Below are 24,149 nucleotides of genomic sequence, written 5' to 3'. Positions count from 1 at the left end.
GGTGATTGAAATTACCAGAGAAAGAGGAAGTAAAGAGGACCAAGGAATTAGAAACTATAGTAGACAGAAAAAGCGGCAAGAACAGAAAGAGTGCGTCCATCAAGCTATACAAATGATTTCACTATCCACAAGTCTACTCAAGGGCCATAATAGGGTTATAAATAATCTCTCTCTTCTTATTCTTTCATTGACTAACGCTGACAGTTCCTAAAACACAGAAATATTTCCTGATCTGCATATCCAAGCAATTTTTTGTCTAAAGAAGACAAATCAAAAGGAAAGTGCACATGTGTTCACCAAATCTATTCTCTGAAAGCTGTTCATGTTTTCACTTCCATCATCCACTTGACCCTTCTGTGGACGGTACAAAAGACTATATAAGTAATATGTATCTCACCTCGTGCTTTTTATGCCTTTCAGCACTACAGCTTCATGGATAAACCAGTCGCATAGCCTTTATAGCACTTTTGTAAAGCTAAATAATGATTTTGTGACTCTTGGGAATAAGATATTATCACAGTAGACCATTTAGATTAAAATAGTTTCCTGTGTTGACATACTTTGATCCCTAAAAAAAAACATCACGTAAGATGAAATACCCTTTCTCATTTTATAGGCTACCTATTCAATGCTAAATAATGTGGTTGATGCCTACATAATTAGACTCTTTTTGAACAACCCGTTTTAATGGTTTTGCTTTCTTTCCACTGGCTTACTCAGTATCTGGAGTACTTGCTTATAATTTGTGCTACACTGAAGCACTAGCTCATTGGCTATAATAAAAACTAGATTTCTACAAGTCAAGCTACTTGATGACACAGATGTGAAGGGAAAACACAAAGGATCTGTTCAGCACATTCAGAAGAATAAGGTTTCTTGCTGCAAGAAGACACATTAATAGTAAATACATGGACACACAGTGTTCCTGTATAGTGGAGTTACAGTGCTGAATACAAAAATAGCAGGAAAAACAGAAAAAAAGTGGAGTCTCAAAATAGAAGTAAATAGAGATTTTGTGTCCAAAGTGAAAATTCTGAGTCTGTGAGGGAGAACGGGTTTAAGCAGAAAGCTGAGCCAGTAGAACATTTACAGTACCTGCAACCTCTCGATCATGGCAAACAGGTCCGAGGTCTGGAGGAAAGAAATCCAAAGTTTTAAAAAGGGTATATTTGTGGTGATATGCTTTCCTTCTCGGTGTTTACTTTGATTTCATCTCTGCTGAGTGAAAAAGCTTCCTGTGCACTCTCAAGGCAAAAAATTTCCTGTTGGAATCCCTGGCACTATTTAACGCCTCATTTTAGTACACCCTAACGCATCCCACTTGACACCAATATCACTGAGGCTCCCTTCAGTGCCTGGAGAATCCCTCGCTCCTCCACGCTTCAAGACAAACACACTGTAAACAAGTAACTCTTAGGGGGAAATGAGCATCAAAGCTCCATGGTGCTTCTCTCTGTTGCTAAAGCCAACAGCTCATCTGACTCTGCGCAATTAGCTGGAAGACACTCAGGTTTTGGTGTATGAAGCACACAGTCACATCACATGTGTGAATGAGACACACTTCACACTACAACCTATCAGGCAACAGGAAGAGTCCAAAACATGACATTAAAATAAATTATCATACATGATCTGGCAACTCTGTTTGATATCAGCCATGGTGTAATCATGATGCTTGGTAATGAGCACGTGTCCACTTAGGGAATTGATACTAATATTGCTAATTAGACACACAGATTTCAATGCCACTACTGGCTTTTCATTACACCCTAAATAATATATTTTTGCTCAATTAGGAGAATCACTTGTTGAGGTTAAGCAAAAGAAAATGCCCTTAGGCATGCACCCTCATCTGCAGAGGCCACATTAAGGATTTTAAGCAGCTCCAACCTGAGCTGAAGGAGGAGAGAACTGCAGCAGCCCTGACAGCAGTGCCTGTTGTGGGGCGAGCCCTCTGCTCACCATGTAACACAAGTGGACTGAAGTGCCAAGCTGATGTTTCCACATGACAGATTAAATTTACTGAGGAGCACTGCAGGGGCTTGCTAAACACACACACACAAACACTAACACACACACAACAACAGGATAGAATACACATGTATGCATACAAACATTTCACACATGCATGTGCTAAAATATACTTGCAAACTCATACATATATACGCCTCCACCCATGAAAGCATGCTTCACAAATGCACACACATCTGATCCTGACCTAGTAAAGCCAAAGGTGCAGCCCCAGTCTATTGTTCTATGTGAAAATAAACAGTGCCATATGATATTCAAGGAGATACTGCTCTCTTGACTGCAAAACAAACATCAACAAACACTGTCCTAGGCTGAACAGATTATCAGTGAACCACACAGACTCCACAGCAGCCACGTCAGTGCCGAATTCTTTTTTTTTTTTTTTTGAGAGAGAGAAAAAGAAGCGGCGCACTCCCAAATTGTGGAGGCACTCTATGAGCACAGCAGCACACAAACCCTAACAATGCAAGGAAAACCATCTTATTATGAGACATACAAAATATTTACATAATGAAACCAGGTTACCAAGGTATGTGCTATTAACAGTTCCTTCCTAAAACAAAAAGATTAGTGAAGTGTTATCTGTCTGTGCAATTAACACAATTTCATTACTTCCTTTTCTACAACACCACACATACTATATTTATATTTGTGTTCCCGAGCAAACTTAAGAGTCAAGCAAGATAACAGAAATAACAAACTCAGTTCCAGCAAATGAAAAATACTCACATCACTTAAGCATCGTCTCTTGAAAAAAGGCTTATTGGGGGGACTACTGAGCAGTCTATCCAATAAGACATTCTCAGCCATGCTGAGCTCCGTCATTATTCCACAAGTACAGATGCAGTCAAGCTGACAAGAGCGAGGGTGTTGATGTCACTGTCAGCCCCAAGGAGAAAGGCGAGCCTGACAATGACACTTTACATTCACTGTCGCTCAGGCAGTGGATTTGTGGGGAAAAAAAAACAACTTATAGCTGTCCATCAAAACCCATATCTGTGTGTGAGGTAAAAGCAGCATGTGCTGTAATGTGAGGATATTATTGCCCTTCCTTCCCCTTTTCACCCCCCACACCCAACCCTCCACACCCCCACGGCAAATAGAGCTATGGTAAAGGAAGTAGGACGAAGGGAGGAACAATGTTGCTCCCCTCCCTTTGTACTCTGTGAAACCGTCTTCTCTTTTTCGTGCACACACACTTGCATGTGGACTTAAAACTGCATAGTTCTCTTTTTGCTGTATCACAATATGAGAACATTCTCTTCCTCTTTTCATTCATCTCAAATTTCTCAAGTCATGAGTCTCATCATCTCTTTCCCGTTATATAACTAAAGACCAACCTTACAGCTCGAGTTTCCCTGTGGTTTGCACTTTGAGAATCACTTCATTAAAAGACAAAGTAGCCCAAAATAAATGAAAGAGAAAATCAAGAAAAAAGACGATGAACAGAAAGAAAACAACAACGTGAAAGCTCAAAGCTTGCCTCCACTGGGGTAAATAAGTGAAGCTAAAATCTGCTCAGCGAACCTCAGCAATTCTAAAAATCATTTGTGCATAGTTAAAGATGGGTATGACACAAGAGTGCAAGAGAAAGTAGAAGAAAGAGAAAGAGATAAAAAGACCAGGGAGGCACTCTGGGATGAAAGGGAAGCTGTTCCTTACAAGCAGAACTTTTTCTTGGCTCGTCTCTTGATCAGGCCCTCCTCCAGTATCAGATATCTGCACTGACCCACTTCAAAAACAGAGGGAAGCTTTCAAAAGGATACATTTTAGCAATATACAGTATAAAAAGCACTTATATTTTACAATCAAGGATGAACATAGCCACTGGTCTTCACTGATTTCCTTTGAGGAAAACTAAAGAGTATAGGGTGACAGGATGACATGGTTTGAACATCTCGTATACAGAGGTATACATTCAGTAGAGTGACACTGCACCATGCAATTTAAACACTATCCCGAGGGTGCATTTTATTACTTTTTAAAAAATTTATTAGCTAATCTGTTTATTCAGAAACTGGCTTTAGCACTAGTTCACTTACAAAGTTACACACTTGCCCAAATGTTATGTAACAGTGGTAGATGACAGCAACGAAGTTGTGGGCAGAGAGTAGTGAACGCTATTCAGATTCACAATTAGTGTTAACATTGTTTCAGTTACAAAGCATACTGACTGTAAAGTCATGCTGGTGTGTGCAACATTTTAGCTTAAGTCGGTGGGAAATTCAACAAGCTGTTGCACAATCTTGATTTTAATAAGTGCAGTATTTGGTGTGATTTTAAGGAACAGTGTTTACTAAAAAAAATGCTGTTGGTTGCACTTCCACTCTTCAGGACCTTCAGTCTTTTAAGCTGCTCTTTTGTCTCTGCCCTTAGAGACGGTTTGGAGCTGCTGCAGTGAATGTACTGTTAGCATGAGCTACACATCTCTTTTTCTTTGAGTGGATTATAGCCAATTGCTGGGCCTCAGATAGAGTGTGCGAGTGAAAGAGGCTGAATAATCAACAAATTCATTGATTGACTGATTTGATTGAATGGTTGTGTACATTTAAGTATAGTATGTCCATGAAAACATGTACGGACTATTTACATCAATGACCCATACAATCCAGACTTTTATCCCGCTCTGATTCAAATGCTTACTTCTCATTCTAACTATTCAAAACTAGCGCCTTTTGGATTTTGACAAACAAACTGCCAACACATGAGTCCAAACCAATATTCCCACACCTCTTCACACTCTTTTCATTTATACTCTGTGGGTTAGCTGCTTTCTCAAAGGCAAATCCTTGAGTAAAACAGAAAACTAAACTTCAAGAGAGTCGACCAATGGGCAGAGAAGCCTAGTATTTCAGCCAGAGAAAATCCATTGTGGTCCATTCATTGGGTCTGGCGCAAACTAGCCTGACCTTGCTGTGGCCACATTGGCCTCAGGGACACAAATGGAGTTCACACAGATGGCCCATTCCACTCCATCAATGCCTCAGATGAGTTGGTTGATTGCCACAGAGGTTAAGGTCTGCAGAACTTCTGCTCAGTTCTCTGTATGTCCAAGCAGGTTTCCTACTGTCTCACTCCAGTAAAAAGGAAAGAACAAAACATTTAGACACAGATATCCAGCAAGAAAAAAGACGGCAAAGATAATGAAATTTTACAAGAGTTTAATTAATTAGTGCTCATCTATTAATGTTAAACCGAAAGTGGTTAATGACATAATTTAAAAAAAGTACTCAACCAATGCAGCAGTTTTTATGGCGCTTTTATATGAGATAAAGTTTTATTTTTTCTAATCATTCGTCTACCCGTTGCACTGCATCTTGGCTGCAGAGAGTGTATTAACATATTTGAGGGTAAGAGGGTGTTACACTTGGAGCAGCTAATGTAACCTCAGTCACAAATGAGTAGTTCACAGAGGTCCGCTAAGCATTTTTTTTTAAATGTCAAAATCTTCAAGGTTATTCCCCTTTCTTAAACTAGTACTTTTTAGCTCCCTATGCAAAGTGACATTTTTACATTTATCACCTGAGGCAATATATCAGGCTTTTCCCAGTTCCCATTGGAGTCCTGAGGCTTTTTTTTTTTTGGTTTTACCTGCGTAATATTCTTATATAAGACCTGCAACTGTACCAAATCAGAGTTTTATAATCATCAGAGAAATCACTTCATAAACATGTGCAAATGCATTTGTGAATCTGAAAAGGGATTCCTATAACTATGCAGCTATGTCTGTAAGCAAAGCTTAACAGGCCACCATTAGTGTATTAGTATACCTCATATCAAATGAAAACACACAATATGCACTTAATAAGTTGCATTCATTATACATTTCTGTGATTCATCTAATGTGGATTTGTTTTACTTAAGGGGCTTTTAACTTCAACCACTAACATTTTCTATAGCGATAAAAAATAAAGCATTACAATATTAATTAACTTCATTGTTTTAACAGCACTAGTGGGTTGAACCTGTTAACCTTTATGTATACATACTTCCTGTAAGTAATCCATTTTGGAAAAAACAAAAAAATAACAGCTCACTCTCGCTTCTTTCCATTTGAGACTGTGGAAGTATAAATAGCTCTACATTTTGACACAACAAACCACATTAAGAAACAAGAACATCATTTAAATAATTTGAACAGATGAAATGCTAAATCTATTCCTGAAACTCCATATGTAGATTATTAATGCCTTGCAAACTGTATTTCCCTTACAAGCATGACAGAAATACCCCCACTGTGCCTACACTGGTATGTACGCTATTAGAGAGGAACAACTGCCACAGATCTATATTTGTCCCGTAAGCCTGTGACAGAGGGCACAGACTGTCAGGCTCCACAACAGTCTGCCAACCGGAGCTACCGGGGGTGAAGGCAACAGAGAAAATTTTCACCTGGGGGTAACAGTTAAAGAATTTGATGAGCTAAAAAGAGAGAGGGCACCAATGAAAAATTAAAGACACAGATTAAGGGCGAGATGTATGTTACATATATAACATTTCATATGTAGCCCAGTTTCAGAGTAACTAGTTTTATTTTACATCTCCTACTGTGAGAGAATTAAGATGCAAATAACGTGCAAGATGTAAAATTAATCTAAGAAGTGTAACGACTTGCAAATTATTTTTGCAAATCTCATAAACCATATCAATTGTTTAAACTGAAACCATTACTTTTTAAAGAAAAATACCAAGATCAGGCTCCCAATTTTAAATTCCTCAAAGTCAAAATGTAACGATTTTGAATATCTCATGATCTGCAGTGCACAATATCATTAAATAGAAGAGAATCTGGAAAAATCTCTGTGCAAAAGTGGAAAGGCTGAAAATCTACATTGGATGGAGATTTGCTTTCATTGCATTCTGTTTGTATTTAAACTTTAGTAAATGTAATGTCAGATTGAGCTTAAAAAACTGCAATGTTAGTCATAGAAACATGTCACTCCAACCAGTTGTCACTGCGAGCTCTTCATACATTAATGCCTGGCTGGAACCATCAGATTTCATGGTGCTGGTATTTAGTTGTACCAGTTTGTGTGATCTAGTCCCTACTTACTCCCCATGCCTTGACATGGATTTGAGATCAGAGTGATCAGAGTGAACCTAAATTCAGGATAACTAAAGTATACGATGTACAGAAAAAAAGAGCCTTTATTTTGCTGATTAATCACATGTCTGGAACAAAGGAAACACACAGCAGCTCTAGAGAGAATACATGTCAGCAAGACAGGAAGCACAGATGATCTGACAAGATAAAAAGGGAGACAGATGTATTAATACACAGTGGGCTGGTTAGTGAATGTCCAAAAGGAGGATAACAAGACACAGGTGAAAGCAATCGCACACAGGTGAAGACAGTCAATTGGAGGGACGATTGGGAGGAAATAGAGAGGAAGCAAAACTAACACAGGACAGGAAAGAAAACAGATCTTCAAAGTAAAACTGCAAATAGCCAAAGGAGACTGAGAAAGACATTCATAATAAAGCAACAAGATTTGCAATGAAACACAAAGGACCCAAGGCGCAAACACAGAAATAAGACACGGGAGGCACACTTGATACTACAACTAATAGATGAGGTGTGAAGTCAGTATCACAAGAACTACAATTCACAGTAATTAGAATAATAAATCCTGAGTGCACTCTCTGGCTGCTACTGTTTATTTCTAATGTGATAGATGCACATTAGAGCTCTGAAACTTTAAACTGGTTACATTTAAACATTAAAGTCACATAATAAAGGAGAGATGGAAATAGTTTTCGTTTGTTGCCAGATCAAATGAATTAATTTTATTGATTAAGCAGGTATTCTCGGTGTGTGCTCTGTATTATAAAAGCTGCAATTCCAGCAGCGTAAATCAAACTCAGCAACAGATTAGAATCAAGTAAACTATAAAAACATTCTTACACGTTCTGCATCAGCACCTGAATGCATGTATATTCCAGTGACAATGCAATCCATAGTTGTTGCTGCTGTAACTTTACAGCTGGACCTCATTTCTGATATTAGAGCAAGGCACAGCTTAATAACTTGCACATAGAAAATATATTTGCACAGCAAATCTTTGTTGCACTTAAAACATGCTGTGCATAAAAGAAACCGTGAAAACATGGTGCTTTCAGATGGTTTCCAAAAGCAGCATGAATCAAATTTCCGAACATAACCTGCTCAAGACCAGGTTATGTGTTGAGAAAATGGGAGCCCCTTTTCATATGCAAGGTAGACCAGCACACTTCAGTAAAAGTCCTTCAGTTTCTAAAAAGACACCATAGGCCTACAGGTACAAGTGATCTGCTTGTGTTGTCACTGCCTCAGGATGTTTTACTGACGTAAACCAATAAAGGGAGAAATTTACCTTCTAATGTACGCATTGTAAGAAAGGATATTTGAACACAATATTTTCCTAAATCTTGCAGTAGTTAATTGGCTCAACCTGAACAAAAAGTAACAGAAAAAAAGGAGATGGAACATAAAAGCAGTGGTCTCAGACAGGAGTCACACTCCTTTCTTCCATGTCAGGCTCTATCTTTTTTTTTTTTTCATTGTTATTCTTTCTTATCCAGTAAAATTGTATTCCGGAGCAGTAAACCGCACATCGAAAAGTGACAGAGGTCCTGACCAAGCGTCAGTACATGAGAAAATGAGAGTGAGAATGTGCTTGTGTGAAATTTAATAAAAGCTGAATCACTAAGACTTCTGTAGCCGTACATACTTTTAAAAATAATTTTCAGTTTGGCCAAGCAGAAGTTGCAACAACCTATATGCGCCAATTATTTCAACTGCTGTCAAACTCTAAAACTGTTTCTTTGTCGGCTGCTGTCAGCTGTCACTGCGGTGTCTGACTGATGCAACCAGCTCCACCCCATTGATCTCTAGTTCCATCACAGCCAGCTGTCCAGTGGGTCCTTTCCATAAGATAAAGAAGTGTACTCGAAACCACATCCATAGAGCCTTACTCAGTCTAGTGCACAACTTCATGACGGAGTTTAATCACATTCATTCCCTGCAGTGCAGACTATATCAAATGCACAATTACTTTAAATATATTCCAAATGAAAAAAAGGTCTTTGGAAAACATATAGCAGGATTAAATCATCATTTGTTTGCTCTTCTCACTGAAACATTCAGACACACAAGGGGATCACTAGGAAACAGTAATGTCATTTTTCATGCCGACAGGTTGGTCTATATGACAATATCTTGACACGACCTTTTGACTTTTAATACCACCATACTCATAAGTGTGACAGTATTAATTAAAGAGATATTAATCAGGGCTGTAATTCTTATCCCAGTAAATGCTATTAATCAATCATGCATAGAAGGGGATGACACGTTATGCCACAATTACTAATATTATCAATGGAACTGAGTTAACCGTAACTTTAAGTGGTAAAACCCTCAGTTTCACATTGTTCGTGTGGGATTCTTGGCACTGTGTCTGAATGCAAATGCAAACCTGATTAAAGAAAAGAGTAGCAGCAGCAGGTCAAAGCCTTGTATTACCTTTGAAAGTGAGGGGGAAAGAAATGGAGGGCGGGAATGTGCTAGTGGGGGCTCTACTTCATCAGAGATACGACGGATCCTTCCATCTTGTTTCCTGTAAGTCAGAGAAGGTGGAGGGGGGTATGGGGACAGAGAAAGACAAAGAGGTTACTAGTAGCCATAAGTCAAGTTTCTAACTTAAGCAATAAGTGCATGGGAAAATGCCTGCAATGCAATTGACACTTCCTACCAAAGCTATTATTACACCACAGTGTAATCTTTTTTTGGAAGTATTTGAAACCCCCCATCCATTGTGTTTACTTATTGTGCTCACAAGCAAGGTTGAATCTGGTGAATGTATTCAGAGGCAAGACCTTGAATCAGAAGACATTAGGAGAACTACACAGAGGAAAATGTAAGTGTGGAAATGAGGTGAAACCTGATGAAAATAGATATGAAGCAGAGGAAGAAAGTACCCTTCAGCTTTCATCTGCTAACCCACTGCTTCTTCTCTGTTCTTCTCTACCCTTTTTCTTCTTTGTGTGATTGGAGTGAATTACCAGTCTGACCAGGATCCTGGTCACAGCATATTACTTCACACTTCGTCTCACACAACAGTCAGTTGCTAGAACTGGCAGCCCGTCTGTGCATGCATCCTGTTCGCAAACCTGCAGCAGAGGGCATTTCTAAACACTGCTTGGGAGCAAAAGAAACAAAGAACAATAGCACAATCTGATTCTTTGTGAGAATTCAGTGAGAAATGGTGGAGATGTGTGCACTCACTCTCACATATTTCCATCATTCTGCCATTTTGGCACACGCCACAGTGGTCTAATGCTACAATAAAAATGATTTACACAGTGCTCTTTCTTCCGAGACAAAATCTGTTATTAGTTACTGCAGCACCTTGCCTATGTTGTCTGAATCTATAAGTCTGAGTAAACAGAGCTGCACTTTTATGACAACAGACTGCTGACCTGGAGCTGAGGTTAGGAAATATATTTATAACATAGCACAAAAACAGTACTTTGTTCTCTGATATCTGCTGAATTCAGGGAAATAACTGAAAGGGGATGCCTGATCCTTTTATGCTGGATCCTCAGCTTCTTAGAACTGACATTCCTTTAGAGTGTGAACACTGATGTTACATCTTTCAGAAAATACAGCTCGAACACAATAAAACATGTCAAATGCCGCGTGGAGCAAAGAGTGATGTATCAAAATCTGCCGACAAAGAAATGGCTTACTGAGTTTAAAAAGTCAGAAATCTGCATAGGCTAAGGTGACATTTTTGCTCAACTATCCGTATATTAAAAGACACAAACACACACAGACTTTGGAAGGTGTTTTTGTTTTACTTCAGAGAATATTCAATTATTTACTTTACATTCATGCCTTTGCTGAAGTTTCACTTAATATAAATGAAAGCGACCAAGCAGTGAACCTGGCTGCAGTTATGCTCTTGTCTCTCTAAATAAACTTGCATCTTATGCATGGGAGGTTTCCGTTATCAGTTAGCTGTCTCTATGCTAAATATGCACGAAGGTGACTTGAACCAGTAAACCAGGAACAAATAAAAAGAAACAGCCAAACAAAAAAGAAGTTGTGTGTGTCAGTTTCTACCATCACCAAAATGATTTATAAGGCAGATAATCAGCGTAGATTTACTGATGGGGTAAATGAGGTAAGCTTGATTCAATGAGACTGGACTGCAGCATTCTATTAAAGCAAGCACATGTTAACAAATACCACAATCCTGACATGTGACATGATAACACTGCTGCTGTGAAGGCCTGAGGTTCACTGGTGAAGGGAACATTCACCAGGGATGTTCTGCATTCTCTATTCGTCATTTTGGTTAGACTCTCATTTCTGTGAATTTTGGCTAACAGAAAGCTACAAATCGGTTTGTTCACATTGTATTGTTGAAAAAAATTACAAAACAATTACAATACTTGGGGCTGTGGGTTTTTTTGGTGAACAGTTACCACCGCGCTATTCATTCATTCATTATTGCGATAATGTTCCTAATGTAGCATCTCAATATGTTTTAGCGACCAGGATTTCCCCAGTTTGTTTGATCTTGTTCCATTTCACACACTTCTTTGACCGGGGAGCAGTACTGTTGCACTCTTGGTGCAGGAGCACCTGCATGGTTGTAGTGTACCAGGATGGACCACAGCTTGGTTAAAATCTTTCCACTGGTTCTTGGGTGCCATGGATGAACACTTCCATCTGGGAGATCTAACAGCAAGTGCCTTGTAAAGCAATCAGGCTACATTTGACAGACATGCCTGCATCGATTTTTCTGAATTAGAGTTGCAACGGTTGCTTGGTGTGCACAGTATTGGCATACACAGGTGCTTGTAAGGTGGTTGAGCAGACTGACAAAGAGGATTTGGTGCGAGCGTTTCATCTGGAAGGCTTTAACCTTGCCCTTCTTGTCCTTCTTCAGTAGGATTCAGCACACAAAACCATAAAGAAGTGCAGCAATAATAACTGTGCTAAAGACTCACATTTTTGTTTGCATAGAGACGTTCACGCTAGAACCCATGCAGTAACGGAAGTTGAAGAAAGCATAGACTTGTCTTTGCCAATATGACTACTGATCTCATCAGACGTTTGTACTTGAGATGTTGGAGCTTCCTGGCTACTTCAAGAGACTCTGGGGCAAGAATGATGGCAAGTACTGCCAAAGCTAAGAACTTGAATCTTTGGGGAGCCAAAATGACTCAAGGCTGTTTCTAATTGAACACTAACGGTATGCATGAGCTGTATCATCTCTGCAAGGAAGGCTATATTATTCACATAGTTCTTCTACATCACATAGCATCTTCTACATGCATAATTTTTTTTAAACTCTGAAGGTGGCTACAGTGACTGAACTCATGACCTAGTCAATTAAAACATTAAAGATGTTAGGAGAAAGGGTAGAGACGGCTATCTCGTCTCATAACTCATGATCCTGCAGGGATTACAGTACGGATATATTTGATACAATTTTAAATTAATTTAATGTGACCAAAAGTCCAAACCAGGTGACTTTCATTTACTTTTGTAGAAGACAGTTAGATGTGTTTAGTGATGACAACCCCATGGGAGAAGACACTGAGTCACAGAAAGACTAGAAAATCCAAGAAAACAAACCAAAACACAGGGACCACAAGAGGTAGAATAAACATATAGACTCACAAAAGACTGAAGGATACCTACAGAGAGCTGTAATTACACAGGGAACTTATTAGGAATATGCAAACCAATTAAGGTAGGGCAGAGAGGCAAGGGCACAGAAAGCAGGACTAAATGGCGGAACGAGAAACACAAATAAATGAGTACAATTGAAGCCACTAAATATTTCAAGGCCTCTGACAGTGGATTATGCAGAGTGTCAGACAGGCATTCAAGAGAAAATAGATGGTGATTCCTTTTTTATCAATTGAATGCCCGTTCAAGCAGTTTGCTTACAAACAAGTGTTATTTCTTAATATTAAATGCTACACAGCTTCTCTCATTCATTATATAAAATGGGCCACAGTTACACTAAATACTCTGCTATGTTTGAATGAGCTCTGGATGTAGAACAGGTCACGCCTTTGAACAGCAGCTGGCAGATGTGAGGGTCACTGTGTCATGGTGGTTGGGTGACTGGAACACAGGAAGCTCAACCCAAGAAACACCTATCTAGCTAGGTTAAACAGTGTGAGCTGCCCTGTCTATTGCCAAACAGCCAACCAATGATCCCAATTGAACGGTTTATTCTTTATCTAATTAATTATTTGCACACTCGTATTATTTAGACATATGTGCATACAAAGAAAATGGGGGGAAAAGACAGAGAAAGAAGGTAAATCATGACTTATCACTTTCTCTCCTCTGCTGAGCAAAACACATTGCTCATACCAGTGTTAATAAAAGATCCTTGATCATCTGTTTTTATGGGCTGAGCCCACAGTCACCACCACAAACATAAATTTGTCATAGTTTTTTCTTCTTGACAACACATTCATCTCATAGTTACATCTATTTCTCCGTGGCATACATGCTGTGCACAAAGCTTCTCTTTTTTTTCCTTTTTGAGGTTGAATTCTTGTTACAGCTGGAACTGTATAAAGGTGTGTGTCACCTAGCAACATCACCTAACCCCTGAATCACTCTAAGATGCTCCATTTAAAGAAAATAAGCCCAAAATCTAGGTTACACATGAAAGTTGGGAGAAATTAAAATAAATATGGGCACTATTAATAAAGATAGTCTTTTTTTTAAACAATTACCTCCAGTTATCCAAGTAAAACATATTCTTGATTTGCTGAATATTATATAGGACATGTATAAATGATAAATAATTATAAATAATTACCCAAATATGCCAGAAATGCATTTTAATTTCAAATTTCTTTGGCTAACAGACTGTAGAAAGGAAGTTAAACAGCATGACACAGAGCCACTTTAAGCTTTCATTTTTGACACACTGATAACACCTAATAATAACTGCAAAATGCTCAGTCTATGCAACACTACCGATGATACCATAGACAAACAGTGAATCTGCATAAGAACTGATACTGATCTTCAGGCCTTTTAATTTCTGGATTACAGTCTTATTCTAATTTTATTCTTCATTTCTGCTCCCAGAAGTTTCTAAAATGGACACAAAGCATTCTGAATCTAAATCCACCAATTAATCCTGTGTTTACCAGCAGCAGCCTCCACGGACTGCCAGGTCATGAGCTCTGATAAGCATTCCAGCTTCCTGTTCTCCAACCAAGGCGCAGGCTGTGCGGCACCTGCAAATGCCAATGAGCGGGACAACACTGAATGCTCTACAAACTGGATTAAAAATATTATTTTGAGTAGTTTGTGTTTACAGGGGTACTGTAGTCACAGAGAGCATGCAGGGTCATGGTCAGACAAACAGAGGAAAACGCATTTATTTAGTTTATCAAATTAACAGTAAAATGTACTGGCCACGTAAATATAATTTCTTTTCTCTAAAAGTCACATTTGGATCCAAGACTATGAAACCATACCAGCAAAACTAGATGGGTGCCAAACTTCACGCGAAGAAATAATACATAAATACAACACAAACACACATCTAAATCTTTAAGCAGCAAAATAATAACATCAATTTCACATTAATAGTTATTATAGCTCTGTTACAAACGCCCATATTCTCAAATAGCTACAGTTCTTTGCATACCCTCCGTTAAATGCAACTGATCTATTCATATAACGAGAAAAGCTGCAGTTGTAGTTAATGTTAGTTATTACAAAATTGTGAAATAAAATCAAACATTAACCTTTTGATTCACACCAAAATAATTGCAATGTGCTCTTTCGCTTGTGCTATAACCCTCTAAAGGTTTAATTAAAATTGGAAAGATTATTTTTTGTGTAATCTTGCTAACAAATAGGACAACAGGACAAATAAACATTATTTTACAGCTTGACACAAAAGTTAAAATATACTGACAATTTGTCATTTTCTGTTTATCAGTTGTCTAACAACTCTGCCTTCAGTCAGCCTAAGGTCAGGTCTACAAGCATGAAAAAGCAGAAAATGGTTATCTAAAACGTTCATCTGAAGGGTCATCTGGGAGGCTCATCAGCGATTACCATCTACAGTGGTTATCAAACAAACAGTAGAGACCCCAGGCTAAATACTGGCTGAACATGAATATTGCACATGTCCGGCTCAATGATGCATTGTTTTTTTTGGCAAACAAACGATAACCACGGGCACTGCAGGAGGAGTCAGATATCATCTGGTCGAGTGCTGCTATGGTAGAGTAACCTTGCCTATTAATAGTACAGTAAGTTTATCCATTAAAGCTTACCATAATGGGTTTAGGAGACAACTTATGCACAGCAAGGAGACCTCGGTGCATTTTAAATGAGATCACAAATGCTACCCAGTGCTTTGTAAGTAATGCCTAAATGAGGTAGGATTAATGTATGCAACAAGAAGAAATCAAACTTTCAAACTTACCTAAAATAAGAGCATCATAAAGATCCACCCAGTTGTGTTTGGTCCAATTAATGATTTTAGGTCATATAGTTAAATTAAAACAAAAATCCAATCCAACTACATATGCAATTTGCACAGACAAATATAGTTATGCATTTCAAATGCAAATCTCCCAACAAAAAGCAATAAAACAAATAAACCACCACTAAATAAAGTCAGCACAAGAACAACAGCCCCATTATCTAAACCACAACATATTTATTTATTCCCGCTTTGCTTCCACTAGTACCGGGTGTAAAGCAGTAACTGTGTTTTGCTAAAATGGTGATCAAAATCATCATCATCATGTCAGCTTTTCCCTTGATGTGTCACCACAAAACAGAGCCTGGAGTTGCTGCAAAATGAGTGAACTAGAGACTTTGCTTTGGCAAAGCACAAACTCTGTGGACACGCTGGCACATTTTCTGCTTGATAACTGTTGACATTACAGTCAAACAAAACTCAAATGAATGTGAGCGCTCAAACAACAGAATGCTATTTTCCAATTCATCGTCCTTGGAGCGGCTTCAGGTTTCACTCTTCAATAGCTCTGCAGATTAAATTCTTGCTCTTGGCTCGGGCTTCGGAGATTCATAAATACTGAACAAAAATAATATCAGGATCACGTTTTAGCTTTAAGAGTAATGTCCTGCTTGGCTGCATCCTTCCTTTTACCAACAACAACACAGACATGGACATGCACACACCCACATGCACACACGCGCAGCCTCAAAGAGACAAGTACACATAAACCCCTAAGCTTTGCAGGTCCACTTAGTAGAGAGCAACTAATCTAATCAAGTACAGCAGCTAATGCACAATGAAAGCAGAGTCATTTACTCGAGATGCCAGTCAGCCACTTCCTGGGTGGACTAGAGAGAAAGAGGGAAGGAGATAAAGAGAGCGAGAGAGAAAGTTCAACATTCAAAGTGGCATTTGATAAAGAGATCAATGCAGATCAGGATCAGACGGAAACACCTACACAAGAGTAAGACTGTTCTTTAGCTGTTTCTATTCTGTCATTCGCTTTCTTTCATCTGTCTATCTTGGGTTGAGTTTGGCTCAATTCATCTATCTTTCAGCAGTTCATCCTAACAGAGCCAGTGTGCTCCATCATCTCTTTCCATGCTTACCCGCCTGTAGTACTGGCTCACTTGCAGCTCAATCTCTCCTCAACAACTTGGTGTTCCTCTATGTATCGCTCTCTCCGTTTGTCTGACTCACTCTCTATCCTCCAACACCTGCTGTCGGAGATCAGCCTCTCTCCTGTCAGATGATGCTGAGAGCAGCCCTCCCTTATCCTCTCTCTCCGTCCTGCCCTCCCTGTTTTGCTCTCTCCCTCGCTTCCCATTCCTCACATGCATGCCAGCGTTTTCCTGTCTGGTTTTATTCCGCTGTTTCTTACTCTCCCTCCCTGCAAAGTATCCCCTTTGTTTTTCCGCCTTCCTCCCACTTTTTCTGATAATCTATGATCAAGATATGTCCATCCAAGTTTTGAGTGTTACTTTGCTTTGCATTTTCATTGCTTGTTAATAACAGATTCTATTAATTCAAAATGACCAAATGCTGCAGTCGGATGTTGGCTTGAAAGCAAGCTTCTATTTATTTATTTTTTTTATAAAGAAAAGGGACATTACCTAATCTGAACTACAATATCAGATCTCTCTGTCCTATTATCTGCCTCACTCTGACAGCTTGTTTCAACATCATAAAACCCCTGCTGCACAAATTAGCCTAACCATTCCATTGTCCATTTGACACAACAGTGGCAGGCAGTTAGCTGAAAAGCTCTCCAATGTTGCAGATTTTGAAGCAGACTCACACATAATGGAGAAAATCACTGGCTCAGCCCACAGAGGAATAAGCGCAGGCACTGTTGGCTAATGCATTACTGAGTAATCACATTTTCCTTTTTGTTAGGAAGCTAGAGACATGTTACAAATCAAGGTACAAAATCTCACACGGATGTTTGAACGACTTGAGTTATTTTCTATCTATGTATTTCACAGGGTATAGTATACATAGTATGATATATATTGGCGAATTTTCATACTCAAATCATTACAAAACCTCTATCAATGAGGGACGAAAGACACAATTCTGGAAATAAACATTTCATCAGAGTTCATTCAGAATTTTTTTTTGTGACTGGCAGTAACACTCCCCTCTACAATGATGAAATTTTACTCTAATTTAGACTGTCACAATGTCCTCTTTTTGTTATTGCCAAAGCGAGGTTTACACTATCACAACATCTGTGGGAATTTTCTGAATAAAAGCTTTCAAAATCATCTTTAAATTGAGCACATTACTGGGCTGACCACAGAGTCAAGCTCAGTCTGCAATCCCAGTATATCAGCTGACAGCAACTCAGCTTAATGCCAAACCACATCAGCTGCTGCCTCACTTGCTACCATTCTTTATGCCTTATTGGCAAACTTCACATAGACCTACATAGGTAAAAACTGCTTAAGCCTGACGACAGCTGCTGCTCTCTGCACGTCATGCTGTAACCCAAGACCAAACGAACTCCACCTTCCATATTGTGTCGGACTTAATCTGCTTTGTTCTTTGCTGGAGTCTTGTTCCTGTTCTCCATGTCCCAAAGCAAGGTCATAGAGCCAAATACACCAAGTCTTCTTCTGACCAAAGTGTATTTGTCTCTTTTGGAAATTAATTATACTCAAAATGCTAATATAGAGTGGTGAAGTAAGAGTCAATCTTTATTAAACTATGACGCTTATTATCAATACAACTAAAACATAAACAACATAACAGAACTGACTTTTCCCCTCCCCTAGTGGTCTAGTTTTCAGGTTTTTCCTTTCCTTGTGTCCTCCTGCCCTCATCCTGTACTTTCCTCCTGTCTACAAGACAGTAAAGGACAACACTATGGCTACCGCACACAGTCACAAAAACTTCTATAAAAGGCATTCACTAGATTTCATATAGTTTCCCAGCTTCTCATGTCCACCTCTCCGCACCAAATATAGAATAGTAGAAGAGAAGTGTTCATGCTTTCAGATTTTAGAAAATAAGTTATTATTCAAAATGAGTCACAGAAATTTTTTTAGGAGAGGGGGTTGTGACTCAGCTTTCTAACACTCAGTGCTATTTATACAAGACTATCCCACACATACAGCAGTTAGGAAGGTCTGATAAATGATCGACTATTTTAAAGAGAAATAAAGAAGGCTCTACTTTTAGAAAACATCACTGTCTAACTGCTCACATATTTTCTATATGAAATATAAGCCAGGCTACAAGTATTACAAAAGCTGCAAGAGGATGTGACTCAAGGCTTTTGATGCTAGTTCACACCTACCACACCCATGAGAATATAATGTTCCGGGTAGCACATACACACTTACACAAGCCAGGGTGAAACAATGAAATGAACACAAAAAACACAGTTTTCATTTACTGCCCAGGAGATACTGTTACACTAGATTACCGATATTCTGCTTTTGTAGCAGATAAAGCTGTGCTACCAGCCACCAAGGAAAGATTCCCCAGGGTTTGCAGGAATCACCAAGACATAGTTGAGCCCCAACAGGTAGAGCAGAGAGGCAGCATGAAGCATGCAGGTTAAGTACAATCAACACCTTTCTGCCTGTTAAAGCCTCTGAGCTGCCAGCGGGGTGGAGCTGGAGATGAAAGAGGATCTATGCTTACATGGGGCACAACAAATGGAAGTCAGGCTAGAAGCAGGTTGACTATACACATTATGACTACTTTTTTCTGCCCCTCAGAGTTAGTTTATGGGAATTCAGCAGTGTTAAGTTAACCATACAATTTGCAATTATGGGAGCAACTATATGTGGTTCATGCTGACTCTTTTTTCCCCCCCCAGTTCCCCTCTATGTATTTCTCACTGTGACTCTGTGTCTGCACTCAGTGCCCTCCTGAGGCAGCCTGACTAAATTTAACATTTACACACCACACACTGCACAGAGTATTCAGCATTTAAAGCACTGCTAACGTTTTAATTTAAAAGATTGTTTTTCCCCCTTTTGACATAACATATATACTAGCAGACAATAAGATATACTTGACTTCCTCCCTTAAAATGTTATGCAGCCACGTCAGTGTTATTTGGAGCTATCCTCCCTCCATCAGCCTGCAGTTTTGAATTCTCCAGCACTTCTCATGTACAAACTTTACTGACCTATTGAGTATAGCTGAAATATTTTTAAAAGTACCTTCTGATGAATTGTGGCTTTAAAAGTTCAAAAATCAAACATAGTTTCTGATGTCTTAAGACTGATCTCAGTTCTACCAGGGGTTTAGGACTCTGTAACCAGCACAAATATAATGTATGAGGCAGAGCAGTCAGCTTTCACGCCCCTCTTCTGCTGTGGAACCAGCTCCTAGTTTGGATTCAGGGACAGACACCATTGATGCTATTGAGATTAGGCTGAAAACTTTTCCTTTCCTTACTTAGAATGCAATAGGCCTAGGCTGCTAGGGGTTTCCCATGATGCACTTCTTCTTCACTCGCCTCTATTCTCTCTCTATGTCTTTATACACCCCTTTTAACCACATTTAAACATTATTATTGATTTCTAGCTCTCTTCCACAGTGTGTCTTTTCTCTCTCCCCTTACATCACAATGACAGCAGATGGCCATCCCTCCCTGAGCCTGGTTCTGTTGGAAATTTCTTCCTGTTAAAAAGGGGGATTTCCTCCCCACTGTTACCAAGTGCTTGCTTATTTGGAGTCTGATTATTAGGCTTTTCTCAGTATTTTGAATATAAAGCACCTTGAGGTGACTGTTGTTGTGATTTGGTGCCATATAGATAAAAATGAATTGAATAGTATCACATAATTATCATTAGTAGCATTAGGGTGCAGGACGTGCCTTTGAACTTTTTTTTCTTTGTAAGGTTGGAAAAGGAAGCAGTCCTTTCACAATAACAGTGTTGTCAGCACTCCCAGAACCCCACTGGCTCCCATAATTACTTAGATATTGTGTGCCCACCTCTATTGATTTTGGCAGTCATAATCTGGACTCAAACTGAGTGTGAAATCACATGACCATGGTGCGGCAGATACCATATGGTTGACAGATTACAGCTCATCCACAGCTTACAATACTGTAAGTCTCTGTTTTTCTGAATTTTATGAAGGTCTTTAGATTTAAATGAATTTTTGTATATCCACAAAATTAAACTTTTACGTTCAGTTTAGGCAAAAGTGGTTTTAAAATATTGTAATTTGTCCCTAAATAATACCATAGCCATGTATGGCTCATGTTAGTATTTTCTTCTATTTCCTCTAGGATTTTTGACAGTGATTTCGATTTTGATGTGTTTATTCATCTAATTTTCCTCTACCTGCAACTTATCACAAGTTTGCAAAGAGCTTTTACCAATGACCCATTAATACTTCCTTTTTAAATGTGTCAGGGATGTTTGGCTCACATGTAGAAAGCAATGAATACAGATGTTAGCAACAAAACCCATATCCTAAGTGGATGTTCCCAGATGTAACCCCAACAGCAAAATAAGGAGAAAATAAGTCATCAATGCAGGATGTTTCATTTAGTTTCTTTAAAAATTACAAATAACTTTGTCTCATCAGCCTTAACAGCTGAAACTGTTTAACGCAAATACATTTTTTTCACTTTTTTGTTAACTCAATAAAAGAAAACTGACATTTTTATAGTGACAGACTAAGTAACAAAACCTGAAAACCAAGTGATTATCTGGACAAAATGAAAAAAGAAAAATGTTTAATTAATTTAACACCATCAGCCTTTTCTTTTTTTTAACATTTAATTACACTTACACGTTTTAGCTACACATATTCAACTGCTTATTAATGCGCATGAGACTCATTGCATGCACTTAGGCATGCAGATATAGGGAGGAGGACTTGCAGAAGTTCAAACTGACCATCGGAATGGGGAAGAAAGATGATTTAAGTGAATTTGAATTTTGCCATTGTTGTTGTGCTAGCTTGAGAACTTCTGCAACTGCAGACTGAGACAAGGTTCCAAGCAACCTTGTCTCATTTCCAAAAAATAATCAGTTAGTGGCAGTTCTATGGGTGAAAATGCCTCGCTGATGTCAGAGTTTAGGGCAGAATGGCCAGACTGCTTTAGGGAGGCAAAAGTAATTCAAATAACTCGTTACAACCAAGATATGCAAAAGAGGAGTTCTGAATCTTGAAGCAAATGGGTTACAGCAGCAGAGGCCTCCTGTAGCCTATACACACTGGGTGGCACTCCTGTCAGCTAAGAACAGGAAACTGAGTCTGCAGTCCACATGGATTCACCAAAACTTGATAAAAGAGACTGGAAAAAGGTTGCTTGAGCTGATGAGTCTTGGGACACTTTGGGCCTCTTACTGATCATCGTTTAAATGCTGGGACTGACCTGAGTATTATTGTGGACTCTTTTTATGACAACACCATCTTCTGATGGGTACTTCCAGCAGAATACAGTAACACACCATTAGGGCTGGGCCATATCATACCGTTTACGGTAATACCGGTATAATGTCGGGCAATGATAAGAAAATGAAATATCGCGATAGAACATGGGTAAAACGCGCATGCGCAGTGTTTTCATACGCACATGGAGGAAAAAGTGTGCCGGTGACGGAGAATGAGAAGGGCAAAAGCGGATCGTTAAATTTAACGGATGAACCAGAAATGGTTTGTAAAAATGCTGCAACTTCAGTGGTGTGGAACTGGTTTAGCTTTCGTCCGTCAGATACACAACAAAGCACTATTTTTCATAGCGCACGCTAGCGGGGTTGTCGTTATTACCGTGTTTTTTGGAAAATGTTTTAGTACGACTTTGCTAAGCCACGAACCCGCACCGCTTGATGGATTGTCGGAGCATTACGGCTATCGTAGGCAGGAGCCTCGCGGAGTGATACGTACTGTGCTTCAACATAATATTATAGTATAACGTCTTTTTAACTTTTGTGGATATTATACATGTTATGCTGAGGATATGTCGGCCAGTTTCCACTGGAAATGCCTTTTGGTTAAACTGTCAGCAAGGAATTTGCATTTGCACTGTTACATTTTTATATAACTTTAATGCACATAATAAACAGCTGCTTGTTTAAGTGAAAATACATTGATGGGTTTTTTTGCACTAATAAAGTTGTGGAGTTGTAAAGTATTTTGTCTAGTGTCAATTATATCGTCAGTTATATCGTTATCACAAATTTTCAAATGTATATCGTGATAAATATTTTTGCTCATATCGCCCTGCTCTACACACCATGTCACAAAGCTCAAATTGCATCAAACTGTTTTTTCAAACATTGAGGTAACTGTATTGAAACATTATCCACAGTAACCAGATCTCAAAACTTTGGCATGTGGCTAAGGCGAGGTTCACATCATGGTTAAGCAGCCAACAAATGTGCAACAACTGCATGATTCTATCACATCAATATGGTCCAAATTCTCTAAGGCTTGCTTCAAGCTCTTTCTTTGATTCTATGATGCAAAGAATTAAGGCAGTGCTGAAGGCAAGAGGGGCTCAATTTTAGCAAGGTGTACCTAATAAAGTGTACCTAGTAAGATTGTAAACTTACACAACTACAAATAAAGTTTTAAAATCAATACCTTGCACTTTCAGGGCCCTAATCATGAAGGAACAGAATCATAAGTGGATTGAAACAAACACCACTCCTAAGTTTCTGAGTGTCTCTGTGACTAATTGGGTGATTAGAGCTATTGGGATTTTATTGGCTTTTCCCTGTGGCACAAAAGGGCACAAAAAAACCAAAAACTAAACAACATAGTTAACTTCAAAAAGAGAAGGAAATGATACTTAAAGGATATGATGTGAAAAGGAAGAATATGAAGGAAACTGATGTACCACATAATAAAATGGTGATTCAGGCACACAAAATCAAGGTAGCACATGATAATTAGAAGTTGTTAAATTTACATGCATAATAAAAGTACGGAAGATGAAAAAAAAAAACTCAGACCAATTATCACTACTGACGACATCAAGTGATTATGAGTCATTCTAGAAATCTCATCACCAAACGACATTGTCTTCCCCATTTTACAGACAAAAGAAAGTGTCACGCTTCATCTCCAGTGACAACCTGGGATTTGGAAATTAGCTTAGAAATATGTGACACTAATTGCATATACGTCATTGGATAAGTGTGAGGACTGATTTGATAGTGTCATTTAGAAACAATGCACATAACTGTCACAAAGCAAACCACTGATGCATACACTAGTCAAACAGTTATACTGTTGGTATGATGCATAATTTCCTCCATCGTCATCATCGTCATTCAGCTTTTCTTTCTTTCATCCTGCTCACAGAGATATATGCAGGGGCTAATTGATACGTCTCCTGATGTGAGATGTAATAGAGCTTGATTACATGGAGTTGACCTTCTGATAATTTGAAATGACTACAACATCAGGCACCATTACCCCCTCAATAAGCTCAAGCTTTTCAATTAATTAAATAAAAAACGTCTTTATATTGAGACAACAGGGAAGAACGTGAACAAGATGTTTTTGTAATGTTATAAGAGATTTAAAGAGTAGATATTACGCTCAACTCTAAACATTACAATATTATTGTAATCTCCTTGAGAAGCTTTACCCAGTTTACCCGGTCCTTTGTGCGAG

At 38.8% G+C, this 24,149-nt stretch overlaps 1 protein-coding gene across 11 annotated transcripts in view; it reads right to left on the bottom strand.

Moving 5' to 3' along the window:
- rap1gapb (RAP1 GTPase activating protein b) overlaps window positions 1-24,149 on the bottom strand; it is a 107,602-nt gene that overhangs the window by 19,333 nt on the left and 64,120 nt on the right. For 6 of the 11 annotated variants that reach the window (XM_026167059.1, XM_026167061.1, XM_026167062.1 and 3 more), the window contains exons 3-4: window positions 9,536-9,629; window positions 1,096-1,131 (exon numbers count right to left, since the gene is read on the bottom strand). In XM_026167059.1, coding sequence (XP_026022844.1) covers window positions 1,096-1,113 — 18 coding nt within the window. In that variant the 5' untranslated portion in view covers window positions 1,114-1,131; window positions 9,536-9,629. Of the gene's footprint in view, window positions 1-1,095; window positions 1,132-2,760; window positions 3,082-9,535; window positions 9,630-9,990; window positions 10,183-16,361; window positions 16,394-16,654; window positions 16,820-24,149 lie in introns of those variants that run through there. The other 5 variants (XM_026167060.1, XM_026167054.1, XM_026167058.1 and 2 more) reach the window with 5 other exon arrangements.

Source organism: Astatotilapia calliptera, chromosome 5, assembly GCF_900246225.1.
Source record: "Astatotilapia calliptera chromosome 5, fAstCal1.2, whole genome shotgun sequence".
In the NCBI taxonomy this organism is placed as follows: domain Eukaryota; kingdom Metazoa; phylum Chordata; class Actinopteri; order Cichliformes; family Cichlidae; genus Astatotilapia; species Astatotilapia calliptera.
Note: the sequence above shows the minus strand (reverse complement) of the source record. Positions and strands in the feature narration are given on the sequence as shown.